This window comes from Poromitra crassiceps (assembly GCF_964638095.1).
Source record: "Poromitra crassiceps genome assembly, chromosome: 10".
Taxonomy (NCBI): domain Eukaryota; kingdom Metazoa; phylum Chordata; class Actinopteri; order Beryciformes; family Melamphaidae; genus Poromitra; species Poromitra crassiceps.
In genome coordinates this window covers 9,000,896-9,020,895 of record NC_139631.1, presented here as the reverse complement: position 1 = coordinate 9,020,895, position 20,000 = coordinate 9,000,896, and the positions used below count along the sequence as shown (strand labels likewise).

The 20,000-nt window shown below is 45.2% G+C and overlaps 2 protein-coding genes across 2 annotated transcripts in view; one reads left to right on the top strand and one right to left on the bottom strand.

The window, feature by feature from the left end:
- dtx1 (deltex 1, E3 ubiquitin ligase) overlaps nucleotides 1–11,097 on the top strand; it is a gene marked incomplete at its 5' end in the record, with an annotated part of 32,319 nt that extends 21,222 nt beyond the window's left edge. Inside the window, 5 exons of the mRNA XM_083644887.1 lie at nucleotides 429–490; nucleotides 1,137–1,295; nucleotides 2,460–2,621; nucleotides 4,357–4,446; nucleotides 6,321–11,097. Coding sequence (XP_083501013.1) covers nucleotides 429–490; nucleotides 1,137–1,295; nucleotides 2,460–2,621; nucleotides 4,357–4,446; nucleotides 6,321–6,545 — 698 coding nt within the window. The 3' untranslated portion in view covers nucleotides 6,546–11,097. The remainder of the gene's footprint in view (nucleotides 1–428; nucleotides 491–1,136; nucleotides 1,296–2,459; nucleotides 2,622–4,356; nucleotides 4,447–6,320) is intronic.
- A 2,245-nt stretch (nucleotides 11,098–13,342) lies between these two features.
- Nucleotides 13,343–20,000, bottom strand: part of rasal1 (RAS protein activator like 1) — a gene marked incomplete at its 3' end in the record, with an annotated part of 45,521 nt that continues 38,863 nt past the window's right edge. Inside the window, exons 20-22 of the mRNA XM_083644730.1 lie at nucleotides 17,598–17,674; nucleotides 13,781–13,916; nucleotides 13,343–13,694 (exon numbers count right to left, since the gene is read on the bottom strand). Of these exons, the coding sequence (XP_083500856.1) occupies nucleotides 13,343–13,694; nucleotides 13,781–13,916; nucleotides 17,598–17,674 (565 nt within the window). The remainder of the gene's footprint in view (nucleotides 13,695–13,780; nucleotides 13,917–17,597; nucleotides 17,675–20,000) is intronic.

The following is a 20,000-nucleotide window of genomic DNA, read 5'->3' as shown; positions in this document are numbered from 1 at the left end:
ATTTTTCAGTTAATTTGGGGAATGAAAAAGTCTGTAATACAGTGTCATAAAAAGGTGTTACTCCAGTCCCGTGTTCCATTGCACATTTTCGTCGCCATTGACATTAATTAACATTAATTGACATCTGCCATTAAAAGTTTGGGGCCTCCAGCTTTCATTTAGGGGCCAGTCTACACTGCCTACGCTACTGTGTGTGTGTGTGTGTGTGTGTGTGTGTGTGTGTGTGTGTGTGCGTCTGTGTGTGTGTGTGCGTGTGTGTGTGTGTGTGTGTGTGTGTGCGTCTGTGTGTGTGTGTGTGTGTGTGTGTGTGTGCGCGTGTGTGTGTGTGTGTGTGTGTGTGCGCGTGTGTGTGTGTGTGCGCGCGTGCGGTAAGTTTGACTTTTCTGTGAGGGTCATCTCATCCATCTTCTGCTTTGTTTCATCACAAGGGAAGAACCCAGAGGATGTTGTGCGGAGATACACTGAGAAGATTAAAGTTGTCCCAGATGAGGTAGGAAACACGCACGCACGCACGCGCACACACACACACACACACACACACACACATACATACACACACACACACACACACACACACACACACACACACACACACACACACACCTTTGTGTCCAAAGATGCACCAGTGCACACGGTCCCACGCTTACAGAGAGATAGTCTGAATGCTGATGTTATCGGTCGATATTGAACTATCACAGATATACTGTATCGGCGTATATGTTGTCTGATATGCATCGATTTATTAAATTTTTATAAGTTATATAGGCATTATATATTCCTTTTTCTAATTCAAGTGAAGTTCACTGTTTCAGTGCACTGATGTCATTTTGGACAATAACGTTTATTGTTCAACTATAAAATATCCTGTTTCCATGACATATCTTTGTCAAGTGTTTGATATTTGAGGGATCATTGTGTGTTTATTTATGCACATATATAACAATATGTATATAAAGAAGTTTGGCCGATACATCGATATCGGAATTTTTTCTCGGTATCGGCACCGCGGCCCCAAAAATCCAGCAGGGTATCGGTCGGTTCCCTACATCGATGTCCTTACCAGGTGTGAAAGCATCTCGTATAGTGGTGCTGATGCAGAATGGCAGCTGACGTGTGGTGTTGGTACGATCCTGCAGGACTGTACCATCTGCATGGAGAGGCTGGGCACGGCGTCCGGCTATGAAGGCATCCTGCAGCACAAGGGCATCAGGCCAGAGCTGCTGGGCAAGCTTGGCAAGTGTGGCCACATGTACCATCTGCTGTGCCTGGTGGCCATGTACAACAACGGCAACAAGGTGGGTAACAAGCCTGTGAGTGTCCCGGGATGACATCATACACGTGTGATGTCATACTGTGAGCGTCCCAGGATGACATCATACACGTGTGATGTCATACTGTGAGCGTCCCAGGATGACATCATACACGTGTGATGTCTTGCAGCTTGACTGGGTTGCATCATGGCACTGGCGTTTTGCAAAATGACAGGAGGTCAGGGGCCAGTTAATAAACAAACATGAATAATATTGATTTTTTTGTAGCATTGTAGGTATTTGGGGTGTCAGCTGGAGTTTAGTCTGACAATTTTGTGCACACAGAATAGGTTAAGTTAGTTAGTAGTGCATATATGGGTGGTGAGCAGGTGGCGACATTTGAGAATTTAGCTGGAGCTCAGTCGAACTTTATAGTTTTCATTGTGAATTAGAAATTGGCCAGGGGGCCACTTGGCACCCTGTCACGGGCCGCATCTGGCCCCCGGGCCGGAAGTTGAGTATCCCTGTTATACAGTCTTACCAAACTGCATAGCTGCCAACTAACTACCTGTTGCCAGCTATGACATTAGAGATTCTATAACTGAACTAAAGATTATATAATATAGAAACTAAAGATTCTATAATATAGAATCTATAGAATAATATAGAATCTTTAGTTCAGTCCAATCAAATCAAATTAAATTCGGTTCATTTCAAAGGCATTTTAGTGCCATGAAATATGAATGCACTTATTGCCAAAGCAACACTAACAAATAAAATTAGCAAGAATCACATATGGCATTTACAACAATATATGGTCCAATAACATAAAAAGGGACCTAGCTTCTGCATTTCATTTTTTTTAACGAATTGTTAAAGAGGACCTATTAAATTCAAGTTCTATATGATTGTTTTAATCTGGGGCTCTACTAGAGTAACTTTGCATGATTCACAGGTAAAAAAAAACTCCTTATTTATCTCAGAATCAGAATCACTTTTATTGCCACAGTATGCAAGTTACATACGAGGAATTTGTCTTAGTGTCTGTATGCAGCGTAGCAGTCAGGTCAGATATACAGAGATAAGAAGTAGGAAAGCTAGCTAAAAGACAATCACAACATTGCAAGTGCAATCAAATCAAATATATATACAATATGTACATGAGTGGAGTGTCACACACCACATGTTGTTATTCCATCTTAAATCCAGGACGGGAGTCTCCAGTGCCCGACATGCAAGGCCATTTATGGGGAGAAAACGGGCACGCAGCCTCCTGGGAAAATGGAGTACCACGTCATCCCCCACTGCCTGCCTGGCTCCCCAGACTCCAAGACCATCCGCATTGTCTATGACATTCCTGCCGGCATCCAGGTCAGAACCACAACACACACCATGCTGCAGGCAGGTCAGAACCACAACACGCACCATCAGAACCACAACACGCACCATGCTGCAGGCAGGTCAGGACCACAACACACACCATGCTGCAGGTCTGAACCACAACACACACCATGCTGCAGGCAGGTCAGAACCACAACACGCACCATCAGAACCACAACACGCACCATGCTGCAGGCAGGTCAGAACCACAACACGCATCATCAGAACCACAACACGCACCATGCTGCAGGCAGGTCAGAACCACAACACGCATCATCAGAACCACAACACGCACCATGCTGCAGGCAGGTCAGGACCACAACACACACCATGCTGCAGGTCAGAACCACAACACACACCATCAGAACCACAACACGCACCATGCTGCAGCCAGGTCAGAACCACAACACACACAATCAGAACGACAACACAAACCATCAGAACCACAACACACACAATCAGAACCACAACACGAACCATCAGAACCACAACACACACAATCAGAACCACAACACGCACCATCAGAACCACAACACGCACAATGCTGCAGGTAAGTCAGAACCACAACATGCACCATGCTACAGGTGCGCGGGAACCTATTTTCCGCAGGTGGGGCTGGAGCTGCTGTGTATGAAACGCACATACCCCTACCCGCCACGCACAGGGCAACCTAGCCTTCGGTTCTTCTTATCAATCTAAGTTCTTTACAGAATCAAGATGATCTGCAGATCAGATGATGAGAGAACGTTGAGAACGTTTGAAATAGAGAACACCAAATGTTCAACAGATAGAAAAACTGACTGGAGGGGGGGGCTTTAAGTGATGGCGCTATGGAGCTCTCATGACTAGATCTACAGGTCACCTGAGCAACAATGCTCTCATGACTAGATGTACAGGTCACCTGAGCAACAATGCTCTCATGACTAGATGTACAGGTCACCTGAGCAACAATGCTCTCATGACTAGATCTACAGGTCACCTGAGCAACAATGCTCTCATGACTAGATGTACAGGTCACCTGAGCAACAATGCTCTCATGACTAGATGTACAGGTCACCTGAGCAACAATGCTCTCATGACTAGATCTACAGGTCACCTGAGCAACAGTGTCATTCTCTGAGAGCACGGCTCGCTTCCTGTCCTTCCAGTCAGGAGGCAGGAAGTGGGCGGAGCACAGCAGTGCGCCGCATATTTCACTGTGACTGCAGAGGCCATCTTTAATAGAGGCAATAAACTGACCTTTTTCGCCAGAGGATCAGGCGTGTCTCCCAGGGGAGAGAGTCTGTTGTGTGCTGGGCCGATCTCAGATCATCTCAGCACAGCCACCATGGCCATGGGACATTTCAATGGCTCTCAACTCACTCCTCAATCCGCACCATAAACATCCTGTCTGACAGTTTGAGTCTGGTTTAGAAAGGAGGGAATGATACTAAACACTGTGATGGACAAAGGATGGGGGGAAAAACAAACAAACATACGTATATTATACTGATGTATTGAGATTTAATTATGAGATTGTTTCCTTCATATTCTAGCTTTGAAAGCAAGGTTGTTGAATATTTAAAGTAGCTCACCTCTCAAACGACACATGATTTTACAAGGGGACAATGTGAGCAGCGTGAATATAAGCCGGTCCTGTGGGTGCTGTTGACATTTTCCGTGCAATTAAGTTCTAATTGAAAAAGCAGGAAGAGTTGTGACTGTTTGTTCTCGACATTTTCACCAGACCACTGAGCACCCGAACCCGGGGAAGAAGTTCAGCGCTCGAGGGTTCCCTCGGCACTGCTACCTCCCTGACAACGACAAAGGCAGGAAGGTGAGCTTTGATGGCGGTCCAAGAGAGAGACATCAGTCAGATGTCTCATCAGTCAGAGACATACAGTGTGGGTGATGATCTGTGAATAATCAGGGTCAACATCAGGGTGATGATGATGATGTAATGATTCTTGTCATCCTTTTTTCAATAAAGGTCAAAGTAGTGAGAATTAATCCACCCAGAGTAAATAACAAAATATGCCTTTTATCATCTGTTAGAGAATGGAATTTCCACTCTTCATCCGCTTAATGTGACAATTATAACAGCCTATCTAAACCAAATGAATTGAAGCCAGGAGTCCAGGAAGATGTCTTATGAAAGTATATTTATTACCATAACATTCTCCTATACACTGTGTTATAGGAGAGACTGAATCTCAATGTACCATCTGATCAATGTACAGAGTCCAAATATTCAGCAGATGACTCACAGTTTAACATACGCTTTATACTGTAAGGAGGAAAAGCAGAGAGGAGGGGGATGAACTTTGGAAACTGTTATCAGTTGTTATTGGACACGATGCACTGTCCAAGGTCTCAGCAAAAGAGAAAAGTCCTCAATGCCACTGGTGAATCTATATGTGTGAGATGTCATGTCATAATGTGTGAGATGTCATGTCATGTTAACTTATAGCATAATTATGCGTATGCAATTATTAGCTTATTGAATAGGAAATGGCATGGAACTTATATTTTTCTCCAACATCATCTATATTAGGATAATTCAACTTCAATCCGATATTCAGAAGGGGTCAAAATAAAAGTAACAACTTAGTTTTTGATTGGTACCGGTAATATTATTACCAAAATGTTTACTTTTGTTGCACTACTCATTGCAGGGAAAGGTAATTATTGTCAAGTGTTACTGTATCACCCAAACTCATTCACCAAGGTTTGCTTCTGCACCAGCAGGAAGGTTGAGAGAACCACTGGTATGTGGTTTGGTCCTTCCTGCTTGCCGTAAGAAGGATCATAACCCCGCCCCTCTCCTCTCCTCTCCTCTCCTCTCCTCTCCTCTCCTCTCCTCTCCTCTCCTCTCCTCTCCTCTCCCCTCCTCTCCTCTCCTCTCCCCTCCTCTCCTCTCCCCTCCCCTCCCCTCCTCTCCTCTCCTCTCCTCTCCTCTGTCTCCTCTCCCCTCCTCTCCTCTCCTCTCCTCTCCTCTCCCCTCCCCTCCTCTCCTCTCCCCTCCTCTCCTCTCCTCTCCTCTCCCCTCCCCTCCCCTCCTCTCCTCTCCTCTCCTCTCCTCTCCTCTCCTCTCCTCTCCTCTGTCTCCTCTCCCCTCCTCTCCTCTCCTCTCCTCTCCTCTCCTCTCCCCTCCCCTCCCCTCCTCTCCTCTCCTCTCCCCTCCCCTCCTCTCCTCTCCTCTCCTCTCCTCTGTCTCCTCTCCCCTCCCCTCCTCTCCTCTCCTCTCCTCTCCTCTCCTCTGTCTCCTCTCCCCTCCCCTCCTCTCCTCTCCTCTCCTCTCCTCTCCCCTCCCCTCCTCTCCCCTCCCCTCCTCTCCTCTCCTCTCCTCTCCTCTCCTCTCCTCTCCTCTCCTCTGTCTCCTCTCCCCTCCCCTCCCCTCCTCTCCTCTCCTCTCCTCTCCCCTCCCCTCCTCTCCCCTCCCCTCCTCTCCTCTCCTCTCCCCTCCCCTCCTCTCCTCTCCTCTCCTCTCCTCTGTCTCCTCTCCCCTCCCCTCCTCTCCCCTCCCCTCCTCTCCTCTCCTCTCCCCTCCCCTCCTCTCCTCTCCTCTCCTCTCCTCTGTCTCCTCTCCCCTCCCCTCCTCTCCCCTCCCCTCCTCTCCTCTCCTCTCCTCTCCTCTCCTCTCCTCTGTCTCCTCTCCCCTCCCCTCCTCTCCTCTCCTCTCCTCTCCTCTCCTCTCCTCTGTGTCTCCAGGTGCTGAAGCTGCTGATCATGGCCTGGGACCGACGCCTGGTCTTCACCATCGGCACGTCCAGCACCACGGGCGAGTCGGACACGGTGGTGTGGAACGAGATCCACCACAAGACGGAGTTCGGCTCCAACCTGACGGGCCACGGCTACCCCGACCCCAAGTACCTGGACAACGTTGTGACGGAGCTGTCGGCGCAGGGCGTGGCCGAGAGCAGCCTGAAGGACTGAGAGAGCCGACAGGTCGTGAGCTCCGCCCCCCCCACGTCATGCCCCGTCTCCCAGAGCGCCCCCTTGAGGCCTCCTCCGCATGACGGGCCAACATGTCTCCTGCACCCCCACACACCCAAAATAACATGTTGGCACAAGAGTGATGGAAATATGACAGATGACATGAATATGATCAATGTTCTGATTTATTAATGCTGTTATTTGCATTACCTATAAAGCCTGACGTCGATGGAGCCATGCCCTGAGCATGAGTCTGTTGTTGCCAAATCTAGATGTTTAAATTGAAATCGGGTTCAGGAATGTAAAGACACGTGGAGATGTTCTATTTCGATGTCATTAGCTGCAGGTCGGTGGTCTGCAAATCCCTTCTAGATGAACATCCTGAGCCTGTTCCTCCGGGAGCCGTGAGGGCTCCAAGGTATCAGCAGGGATATTTGTAAATCCCAGCCTCCAAATTGCATGGCCCAGACGCTGCCTGGCCCAGACGCTGCCTGGCCCAGACGCTGCCTGGTCCAGACGCTGTGTAATGAATGTTGAGCGAGGAGCTGCGACTTTTGCGAGGAGAAATGGAATGTGGAATCTCTTGTATTTAATGAAATGTTGATATATGAAACAATAGGATGAGGTGTCGATGTTCTCAGTTGTTGCTGGATATTGTGTCGAGAGAAATTGAGCAGAATTTCAATATGTGGAATTTATTCCAAATTTTAGGTCGTCCCCCCGTGTTCTCGAATTGTCTTGAAAAGAAGAGAAGTTCTTATTGTTCTTCTCACACGAGGAACTTGGTCTTGTGGTTTTGAAGGACATGTGGCTTTTAGTAACTGATGATCAGTAGATCTGAGTGTGATGAGACGGTGATGTTGTTGTAAGGTCGCAGCTGATTGGCCGTCGTGGTGGCATTATTTTCCAGTGATACTATTCGTCGGTCTGTTTTGTGATGCATGTATTGCGTTCCAGAGAGAGCTAAAGACTATGAAATATGAGTGTTTCATGATAAGTGTGTGTGATGTATGGCTACTGGCTAACCTTTGTGGACCGTCTTTGAAAGAAAACATGAAATGGGCAAAACCAGCATCTTGCCGGTTGGGTGTGATGCTTGTTAAGAAGTGGAAAAGGCTGAGCTGGTGAAGCAGGAACCGCTGAACTTCCAAGGTTAAACCCATTAGTTTCACTGACACACTGATGATGCTGCCGACCTCTAATAAAGCCGCTCGGCATTATTATTCTCCCGTCGGACGAGACCCAGCGCCATCCATCACATGCGTGCGTGCGTACGCATGCTCCTAGCCCCTTAACATGCCAGGCCCAACTTAGTCCTTGAAGAGAAACGCTGAACAGGCTTCCCAACAGAGCAGCACGCTTCTTTCAAAGACCAACAGTTTTTTTTCCCTGGGAGAGCTAGCCTTCCTTATGAGAGCTAGCCATCTTAGGCAGCTCCTGCCGAGCCTGCTGGGATCTTCTGGGTTTGTTTGGATCTTCTGGGTTTGTTTGGTGCCGGGCGGAGTGCTGGTCTCCAGGTGGCACATCCTCCTCCCCTCTCTCACTGGATGCTGCAAGGCCAGCAGCAGCAAAGCCTTTCAGTCTAGGAAGCAGGCGATGTTTCTCCAGGATGGAGTTGGATGTCGAGCTTTATGCCTGTGACTTTATGCCTGTGAGCTTAAACATGTCTGAAGGTCCTCCTCGTCCTCGCTGGAGGTCTGCTTTACCCTGAGATGAAAGATAACAGAGTGCTGCAAATCATATCCACATATCCATCGGAGGGATTTGAACGAGTTTGAGATGTTGGTAAGCCAAAGGATGCTGATGCGATGAGTTTCGTAGCGTGGGCGCCAACTCGTGGGTTTAATTTGCTGACTATTTGGGAGTGAATCATAGTCTTCCATAGCACTTTGAGGCAAGCCTTTTCTTTAATCAATCCTTTAATTTTTAGGGAAATGTCTAAATTGTATTGGCAACAAAATATCTGTTTGTTTTTTTAAGTTGATGTTTATAAACTGGCTTGTAATGCTTTGAATATATATATATATATATATATGTATATATATATATATATACATATACACATATACATTTGCAGATGTGATATACCTTTAAATTCAAGCTCAATTTGAGTCTATGGTGTAAGTTTAATTTATTTTTATACTCTTCTATATAGAAAATATAAAGACATTGCCCACATATCTCTATACACAGGCACATATTAACATGAATACTTCAAATCTGGCAGATTTATTTGTCAGTATGTCAGGGACTGTTGAAATATGTATGACATGTTATGGACGTCTTATATTAGCAGTAGTGTTAGCGTATGCTGCTGTTGTTACTTAATGTAGAATCTGTGTAGTCGATCCCCTGAGGGATTACAATAAATCCAGTAAGTGTGTCTTTCTTATTGGTGGGGAAGCTTTAGCAGCATGAGGGCCGTTCCCCCAAATGGCCATTTATTTTTTCTACTTCTCCAGAACCCACGAGTGGATCGGGCCTGGGTCAGAACCCACGAGTGGATGGGCCTGGGTCAGAACCCACGAGTGGATCGGGCCTGGGTCAGAACCCACGAGTGGATCGGGCCTGGGTCAGAACCCACGAGTGGATGGGCCTGGGTCAAATAGCAGCTGCATTCTTGGGAGTTTGTTTTACCTGGTTGGAGCAGGAGACGTGGTTTTAGATCGACCCCGGCAGGAACATTCAGAGACCGATGACAGATTAACTCTGTCATAGTCAGATTCATACACCAAATTGAATTATTTTAAACAACTTTCCCACGGTTTCTGGCACATGTATACTACATGCCGGCTAAAACCAACCAACTACTGTACTAGAAATATTGGGCGTTCATTTCTAGCTTCTTGCACTTCGCATGCTCATTTCGAGCGCCACGCGCTTTGCGGAGGCGGAGCGACTGTGCGCTGCGCGGCGCGCTGAACCCTTCCTCCTTATTATAATAGTGAGGTGATTTGTAACTGCCATTTGGCCCCGGGTCTGAAAAGCAATTGTCATTTCTTATGCCTGTTGTTCCATTTTTCCTGTTTTCTCCTTCACAACCTTTTGACACCCTTTATATGGGACAGCAGGACAATGCTTCCAACCTATCAGGGAATTTTTCCATTCAAAGTGGAGTTTGATGAAATAGAGAAATAGAAATGTTTGCTCCTTCAGCTTTTGCTCTCCATGTGATGTATCATGTGATGTATCACATGATACATCACATGATGTATCATGTGATGTATCAAACGAGTGGTTTGAACGGCGCCGGCCCTTCAGAGCTTTCAGGTGTGTACATTTACATGGTAGGGAAAGAATGATCAACACGACCTTTTGTCTGATTTAGGAAGAGAGATGGTGTTTATGCAATTTACTGTAAGAACCAATATGTAACTTATGTGTAGCAAGAAGGATCTTTTTGTTGGGGAAATGACAATGGATGTTATATCGTGTCGACTCTTTCCTATAGGATATCTCCTGATTGGCAGCAGCTGACGTTGAATAGCTCGTTAAAACACAATTTGGATTGGGGCTTATATAGCCTGGGGCCAATCAGGACGCAGCCCCCCAATCACCCACAGGTGAGGCGATTATGTGTCTTAAGAGCTATTCAACGTCAGCTGCCGCTAATCAGGATATATCCCATAGAGGGGAGAGTCTCCACTCAGATAACTTGGGTTACAACGTAACCAACCGTTTTCTTTACGGGGCACCTACTGTACCTCCACGATTCTAAACCAGGGGGCGCTGTTCCAAGGCTGCTCATAGGCTCCTTATTGGAAAACATAATATATATTTTTGATGTATTTTTTGAATGATTGTCTTGAACTGCACTCTGGCATAACCTTGTTATATTATTGTAGTAAGATACATTCCATGCTATTTTCCGTAGCAAAAATGTTGATTAGAAGTGGGATATGGGAGGAAATTGTCTTAACATATGAAGTGTTTACTGTTGTATTCTCATAGTCTCCCCTGCATCCCCTACTTCTCTTTCTACAGTGATACCCTTTCCTTTTGCCTGTGTGAGTGTGAGTGTGTGTTTTCATGTCCTTTAAAGATACAGTAATGTTCTCCTAGAGGTGCATGTTAACCAAAGCGTGAGCAGGTCTATTGGCAATGCATAGCTTTTGTGTATGGAAAATAATATCATTGCTTCTTTAGAAACATCACCCAGGTGTTCTGGTTTGATCAGCACTGTGGTCTCCATCAGAAGACTTGTCTCTTGATAGGGTTTTTGCTTTACACAGGTGAGGACGAGAACGCGTTTTGCCGATCTCCTTACCCATTTACATTTGAAGTGCCCATTTTCATTGACGTTTTGAAGCCACGGTTTTGTGGTTTAACTTTTCATTTCTCTTCAGCAATGTCTACATATTGCTATTTTTAAAAATGGCTCACAAAGAGAAATTGAGACAAACTCAAAGCAAGACGTATAGAGACACATTGATCAAACGTATAAAGGGCTTCTTAATCTATTATGGATTTTATTGAATTGTGATGACCTGGTTGCATGTTTGTGTGTTTCTTGTGGAAAAATAAATGCCCTGGAGAGGGGTCGTTTGTTTGACCTTTGTTTGGTCCTTTCTATGTTGACTTGATTCAATCCAATGAAATGGAGAATAAGCTCTTTTAACAGTTATTTAAAAAATGGCAGTTTAGTTGTTCTGCGCACAAATAAACAACAGGCGAGATTTGAAACAAGAGTTTAGTGAATACTAGTTGTTTTCATTTCCCCATCCACTTTTAAAAAGCTGTCACTTTGTATCTGCAAAATAAAATACAGGCAATCACCCCATATACTGTAATAACCGCCCCTATAATAACAGCCCTCATTCTGGGAATATCAAGTTCACAAGCGACAATCAATGTTCACTGTACAGTCGTTTAAGCAAAGCTTGTGTGGTGGATCTGCAATGAGAAGATGGCAAATCAATAAAGCAAATTTTGGAATGCAGTGACTACAAAACACTTTAGAAATCAGTCTACCAGTATCATCATATTGATTGTCATGTCTTGCATGTCAACTATAATATTACACCCAAGTAGCAATGTTTATTCCTCACCAACAGTGTTGGGCAGGAAAGTAAAGTAACACATTACTGTTGTTTAAATAATTTTCCACTATAGTCGCTTTGGATAAAAGCGTCTGCCAAATGACATAATGTAATGTAATGTAATAATGTACGGGATTACAATTTCCAAAAAAGTAATTATATTACAGTTACTAATCCAACTTAAAAGTTACACCATTACATTCTCAAGTGCTGGCACAGCGCTAAAAGGTGTGGAGATACAGTAGGTCTGGCTATGTGCTGGCACAGCGCTAAAAGGTGTGGAGATACAGTAGGTCTGGCTATGTGCTGGCACAGCGCTAAAAGGTGTGGAGATACAGTAGGTCTGGCTATGTGATGATACTGCATTGCCAGAATATGATTAGTTTTTTGTTTTTTTTATCCTATAGAGCTGAACAGTCATGTGACGTCTCCAGCTCCGGAAAGAAAATTCCCCATTCGTTTTCCCCATAGACCGTTCAAAATGGCTGCACGGGTGCATGACATGTACAGCTTGGGAGTCGCAGCAGGGATATGCAGAGAACACCAATGACTAATTGTAAGTAATGGCGATTGACTGCTCCAAAATTCCAAATTTGAACTCTTAAAAACAAGTTTGGCATCTCCAACTTTACTCCTAAACCTCTGAGCCAATTTGCAATGGCACCAAAATCTCAAGATAAAAATGTAAACTGTTCAAACAGCTGCATGTAATGTAATTGGTACTCTATACTGTATAGTTATAAACTATATATACACATTTATATAGTTTTAAACTTGGTTGATCTTGTGAAGGTAGGAGGGGCATTATATTATTAATATATTATAATAATATATTAGTAGCAGGTAAATATTACCTATATGACTGTTGGAATGGCTACAACAACATAATCCTCAAATGCAAAGGACATTTTCAGCATGCAAATGATATCAGAAGCAAATGTCTTTGAGTTGAAACCCACTGGCAATAGTAGCAAACAAAAGCAACACAAATGTTTGTATCCAGTGCCCATGGCAACAATAAAAAAAAACAGGCTTCTATAGGAAGGTCAGCTCCCTCTACAGGCAGCATTGTGCCGTGGCATGTCCAGCTCCCTCTACAGGCAGCATTGTGCCGTGGCATGTCCAGCTCCCTCTACAGGCAGCATTGTGCCGTGGCATGTCCAGCGATGCTTTAACGTGACTCGGGGTGTTACACACAGCGGCCTGTGTGACCGACACAATGTCAGTGCTATATTACTGCGGCTGTGGTGACGAGCTGAACTGAGCAAAATGCCATATAAATACAAAACGTGTAAAAAGCAATATCAAAACAGCGTACATTCAGTACATTCAGGTACTGTAGATCACACTACATCGAGCCGATTGCATAAAAATGTGTGACCGAGTATCAGCAAATATAAAAGCGTCTTTTTTTCCCCCACAACCAGTGGATGCAGGACATGCAGCACATGCAACAGACTGCTGGTTATCTACAAAACAATATTCCACTCAGATCATGATTTGAGATCACTCAGTCATCTTTTTACGTCCAGTAGGATCATCTGTCCCCAGTGTTTGAAGTTGGCGGCAACTCAAAGAACGCCAAAAGCTTCAAAATGTCAGAATCCCTTCATACTTTACAGCAGGGAGTTTACTACTGTTAGAGACTACACAAGGTTACGTCCTCTGACCGCTTTCCTTTCCCGGACAATCGAGATGATGGCGCGAAACCCTCAGAGATCCCCGGTGTGGATCCAGGACATTGAGTGTGGATCCAGGTCACTGAGTGTGGATCCTGGACACTGAGTGTGGATCCAGGACACTTGAGTGTGGATCCAGGTCACTGAGTGTGGATCCAGGACACTGAGTGTGGATCCAGGACATTGAGTGTGGATCCAGGACACTGAGTGTGGATCCAGGACATTGAGTGTGGATCCAGGTCACTGAGTGTGGATCCAGGACACTGAGTGTGGATCCAGGACATTGAGTGTGGATCCAGGACACTGAGTGTGGATCCAGGACACTGAGTGTGGATCCAGGACACTTGAGTGTGGATCCAGGACACTGAGTGTGGATCCAGCACACTGAGTGTGGATCCAGCATCCAGCACACTGAGTGTGGATCCAGCACACTGAGTGTGGATCCAGGACACTGAGTGTGGATCCAGGACACTGAGTGTGGATCCAGGACACTGAGTGTGGATGTCAGGCTGTAGACTAGCCGCTCCCTTGCTCCTTCTCCAGGCACTGGAAGGAGGCATGAGCCCGCTCCAGATCTAGGATCACCCCCAACAGCCGAGCAGCCACGCCCCGGCCGCGCTTCACAGCCCGTGTCACGCTGCACTCTGCCCCATCTGCAACACACAACACAACTAGAGTTCCTATGAAGACTGACCATTCATTGATTCATTCATGTCACATGTGTCATGCAGAAATGCTTGGTGGACTGCAAAAACCCTTCACATGGTGAACATTTTACATGTTTTTGATATTTCCGTAAATTAGAAACTCTCCCCTATATATAACTTTTTGAATGACTGAGATATCTCTCTCAGATCAAAAGTTGATTTTTTTTAATGTGTGTGTACACATTGTGTGTGTGTGTGTGTCTCTCTCGTCTCTCACACTCAGCTTTCACGCATTATGTGCACCTTTTTTGTGGAAAAAAAAACATACAAAAATGATTAATCAAATTTGAAGGCATCTTTTAAAGCAGCTACGAGCAAGATTTTCGATTGTTATTAAACAGTCTAAATGTAATATTGATGCATCACATCTTACCTATAATAGTAGCTGAGACCAAAGCCGTGTGAATTGGAGATTGCTCTCTTTATGATTATAGAGTCTGTGTCTGTCTCCCGGCGGCCGGATAGACCAGGAAGTGAAACGAAACGGTTTACGGCAGCTGCCTGCCTTCAACCGTTTCGCTCTGCCTAGCAACAGACCATAAACAAGGAGAACGCCATGCTCGCTACATCCAGGGGCTTGCTACTCTCGCGAACATCTCTCGTTATATTCTAACAGTTTGTTTGGAAGTTATTTTGTGGTTATGGTCGAAGTGGCTGCCGCAAACCATTTCATTTCACTTCCTGATCTGCCCCAGCCGCAGACAGACTAATCATCAAGACAACACTAGCCGATTCACTCGGGGTTCAAGCGAGACTACTCGGCGTTGGTCTCGTCTACTATTAGAGGTAAGATGTGAGGCATCGATATTAAAATTAGACTGTTTAATAACAATCGAAAATCTTGCTCGTAGCTGCTTTAAGTTGAATAGTATTAGTCTTTTTTTTACACAATTAACTGTACTTCACAGAAAGTGTGTACTTTTTCTGTAGCCCCTCCTCTCTCCTGAATATTGACACTCCTCTGTAGCCCCGCCCCCAGCAGCTGAAGCCTCACCTGGATGCGTGATTTCTATTCGCACATAGGTTACGCAACAACCACGCCCTGTGCCCGCCTACGCAGCAGTCAAGCGCCGGGATTGGCCAGGCGCCCATGCTCACGTGAGACTGACAAGGTGAAGGCCACAACAGACTCGTCCGCCTCGTATAAAGCTTAATAACAACTGATTCACTTGGACTTGTCTATTCACAGTATTCCCATGATGTCACATGCATTTCCCACCAATATGGCACTTTACACAACACACAGCTCATTGGCTGTGTGTGTAATTAGATTGTAATCACCTGTTAATTGATTACAATCAGACCAAGATGTCTGTGTGGTGATGTCACAGAATACTATCAATAAACCACTGGTCTACTTGTTGCTGTGAGTTTTGTATTGTTGTGCTAACATTCTGGTATGATAAACATGGACCTGGAACCATTCTGCCTATGTTTGAATCTGGTTTTCTATTTTGACACTTATGAGCACTCAGTGCAGACTCAGAGTAGTTAACTGTTTCTTTAATGATTAATACATGTCAGTTCGTGAATATATTAGTTAATCATTAGATAGTTGCTGATTAGTCGGTCAATTCCTGAATAGAGTGGTTAATGATTAGTAAATATGAAAATAATAATATTAATAATTGAAAACAAAATATTAAAAAATAAATATATACCCCCCCCCCCCCCCCCACCACCATATCAATTGGGTTAGGGTATGGTCGTGGTTAAGAAAACCCTAATCTTAACCACATCTATTTGACTTGCTGCATGTTCTGTGTGTTTGAGCTGGGCTGTAGTCCAGTGGTGAAAGACCATGCCTTCCAACCCAAAGGTTTGTGGTTTGAATCCCGGTACGGACACTAAAATCTTTTCATTGGGAAAGCCATAACAAAACTGCCTAGATATCCATTGTAAGTTACCTAGCTGATGGTCTAGGGGTTAAGGCAGTCACCTTAACAACCGCATTGTATGCGGAGAAGTGCAGGTTCGATTCCTGCAGGGGATTTGAAGTCGTCTCCCCCCCCCTCCCCCCCCCCCCCCCCCCATCCCCTCCTCCGCCGCCTCCTTCCTTCACCCTGTTCTCCCCTCTGCCATCTCCTGGCCTCCTTCACCCTGCTCTTCCTCTGCCATCTCCTGGCCTCCTCCCCCCCCCTCCCCTGCCATCTCCCGGTCTCCCTCCTTCACCGTGTTCTCACTCAACCACTCTCACCATCTCTGCAGGGACTGTGCCTGCTCCCCTCTCTCCTCTGCGGGTCAGTCCCTGCAGAGATGGTAGTAGAGTGGTTGAGTGCAAACAGGGTGAGAGGAAGGAGGCCGGGAGGTACATACATAGATGGCAGAGGAGGGAATTTTGTTGGAGGACGGGAGACAGGAGTGAGAAGGAGAGGTCAGACAGTGGAGGGGGGGGGATGGTCTCCTGCCTTGTCTCCTCTCTCCTGCCTTGTCCTCTCTCTCCTGCCTTGTCCTCTCTCCTGCCTTGAAGTCCTCTCTCCTGCCTTGTCCTCTCTCCTGCCTTGTCCTCTCCCCTGCCTTGAAGTCCTCTCTCTTGCCTTGTCTGCCTTGAAGTCCTCTCTCTTGCCTTGTCCTCTCTCTCCTGCCTGGTCCTCTCTCCTGCCTTGAAGTCCTCTCTCCTGCCTTGTCCTCTCTCCCCTGCCTTGTCCTCTCTCTCCTGCCTTGTCCTCTCTCCTGCCTTGAAGTCCTCTCTCTTGCCTTGTCCTCTCTCTCCTGCCTTGAAGTCCTCTCTCTTGCCTTGTCCTCTCTCCTGCCTTGAAGTCCTCTCTCTTGCCTTGTCCTCTCTCCTGCCTTGAAGTCCTCTCTCTTGCCTTGTCCTCTCTCCTGCCTTGTCCTCTCTCTCCTGCCTTGAAGTCCTCTCTCCTGCCTTGCCTTGTCCTCTCTCTCCTGCCTTGTCCTCTCTCTCCTGCCTTGTCTTCTCTCTCCTGCCTTGTCTTCTCTCTCCTGCCTTGTCTTCTCTCTCCTGCCTTGTCTTCTCTCTCCTGCCTTGTCTTCTCTCTCCCTGTCCTCTCTCTCTCCTGCCTCTCTCCCTGTCCTCTCTCTCTCCTGCCTTGTCCTCTCTCTCCCTGTCCTCTCTCTCTCCTGCCTTGTCCTCCATGCAGCTCGGCGTGAGCTGCCAACATGATTTCGGTAAAAGGGTAAATTAACAATGTTTTAACTAATTTTTCTCCATCAAAACTTCTTAGCAAAACTAACACAGTTAGATTGTTCTTATAGCACAACTTTTTTCATCTCGTCTTAATCTGATATTTGAGGCAATAATGATCTTTATCCTCAGAAAGCCCTGTGAGAAAATCCCATCAATCTGCATCAACCCCAAGAGTAATATCTCTGGGTTGCTTGTTACATTTTCAGTGCTGTACCTTTTCTCTGGGTAGAATTGAGCTTGAAATAAACGATATGATACATAATGATATGAGCTATGAACGTGAAAACAAAATATTATTGCATGTTTTTGTACATTGTGTACATTGTGTAGATTACAATTATTATGCTTATTATTATTACTATGCTAAGGAAGGTAGGTGACCATAATTAATTTCAATGTCCGCTCTCGAAATCGCTGTCCGTTCTCAAGAGCTATTCAGTTGGTTCATGAAATCACTGGGCCAATAGAAATCACGTCACCTGGATGGATGGCAGTGTTGGTTTGTTTTTCTTCCTCCATGGCTGTCTCACCCTCCGGCACCTCCAGATATTTCTTCCTACAGGATGAATAGATATATAGATAGATAGAGACTGTGTAAGTAAGAAATAATGAGCCTGTGGACTGTACATAAGCCTACACATACATACACACATACTGTACATAGGCCTACACATACATACACACATACTGTACATAGGCCTACACATACATACACACATACTGTACATAGGCCTACACATAGATACTGTACATAGGCCTACACATACATACACACATACTGTACATAGGCCTACACATAGATACTGTACATAGGCCTACACATAAATACACACATACTGTACATAGGCCTACACAGATACTGTACATAGGCCTACACATACATACACACATACTGTACATAGGCCTACACATACATACACACATACTGTACATAGGCCTACACATAGATACTGTACATAGGCCTACACATACATACACACATACTGTACATAGGCCTACACATAGATACTGTACATAGGCCTACACATACATACACACATACTGTACATAGGCCTACACATAGATACTGTACATAAGCCTACACATACATACACACATACTGTACATAGGCCTACACATACATACTGTACATAGGCATACACATACATACTGTACATAGGCCTACACATACATACTGTACATAGGCCTACACATACATACACACATGCTGTACATAGGCTAGGGCTGTTGAAACGAATTTTGATATTCGAATATTATTCGAATTTAATAATTATGAACGAAATTCGATTATTAATTATTTTTTTTAAACGAATATATATATATATATATATATATATATATATATATATTTTTTTTAGAACACTAGAACAGTGACAAGTTCTGACAACATACTTGAAGAAAAGAGTGTTAACTGAAGTTGACTGTTGAAGCTGCTATACTGATGTAAACCTACCTGTAGCTCTTAAAATGTATGTTCATTCATTGTTAACTGAAGTTGACTGTTGAAGCTGCTATACTGAATGTAAACCTGTAGCTCTTAAGTGCAATACGTGACTGTTTTTTTGTTGTTCATGGCTCATTGTTGTTTTGGCAAAGTTTACTTATTGGTTTATTGATAAGGAGCTCAAACAAAGGCTGTGTCTTTTTTTATTATCAATTATTTTATTTTAGCATTTCAGACAGCACCAATACATCACTGATGAATATTAACTAAGCTCTGGTTATCTGACCTATTTTCTAATGCAATGAATGTACATTGTACAAGGAACATGTTTTCTTAAATAAACATCATTGCTGGACTATTTGTGATAAGCCTAATATTATTTTGAATATTCATCCACCATTCACTTTTCCATCTACATTTGGTAAAATGCTTAGAAAAAGTTTTACTTGGTCAAACCCAAAGATTCAGCTATATTTAGAATCAGAACATAACATAAGAGAAGACAACAATTCACTCAGACCAAATTTTTTTTTTTTTTTTTAATTCAATTAAAAATTAATTAAAATATTCGAATATAATTCGAATATTAAAATTTATAAAGCACTGAAATTCGAATTTGATTATAGAGGGAGATTGACAGCCCTAACATAGGCCTACACATAGATACTGTACATAGGCCTACACATACATACACACATACTGTACATAGGCCTACACATACATACACACACATGCATTCCATCTGTCAAGCATACCCGCCCCCCTCTGCATACATCATCCTACATACATAGGCTCCACCCCTGCATCAATATGTACATACATTCACACACTGAGGCCCGGTTGTGGCCCTGGGTCCCTGGGGACCGTCCCCCTGCACAGTGGAGAGAGAGGCCTTACAGAGCCTGAGGACCGTCCCCCCTGCACAGTGGAGAGAGAGGCCTTACAGAGCCTGAGGACCGTCCCCCCTGCACAGTGGAGAGAGAGGCCTTACAGAGCCTGAGGACCGTCCCCCTGCACAGTGGAGAGAGAGGCCTTACAGAGCCTGAGGACCGTCCCCCCTGCACAGTGGAGAGAGAGGCCTTACAGAGCCTGAGGACCGTCCCCCTGCACAGTGGAGAGAGAGGCCTTACAGAGCCTGAGGACCGTCCCCCTGCACAGTGGAGAGAGAGGCCTTACAGAGCCTGGGGACCGTCCCCCCTGCACAGTGGAGAGGCCTTACAGAGCCTGAGGACCGTCCCCCCTGCACAGTGGAGAGGCCTTACAGAGCCTGAGGACCGTCCCCCCTGCACAGTGGAGAGAGAGGCCTTACAGAGCCTGAGGACCGTCCCCCCTGCACAGTGGAGAGGCCTTACAGAGCCTGGTGGCCCAGAGAACAAACGTGCTCTTAGAGCGATCCCTCTTACAGCCAAGAGAAATCAGCCTGCCACTGAACTGAAGG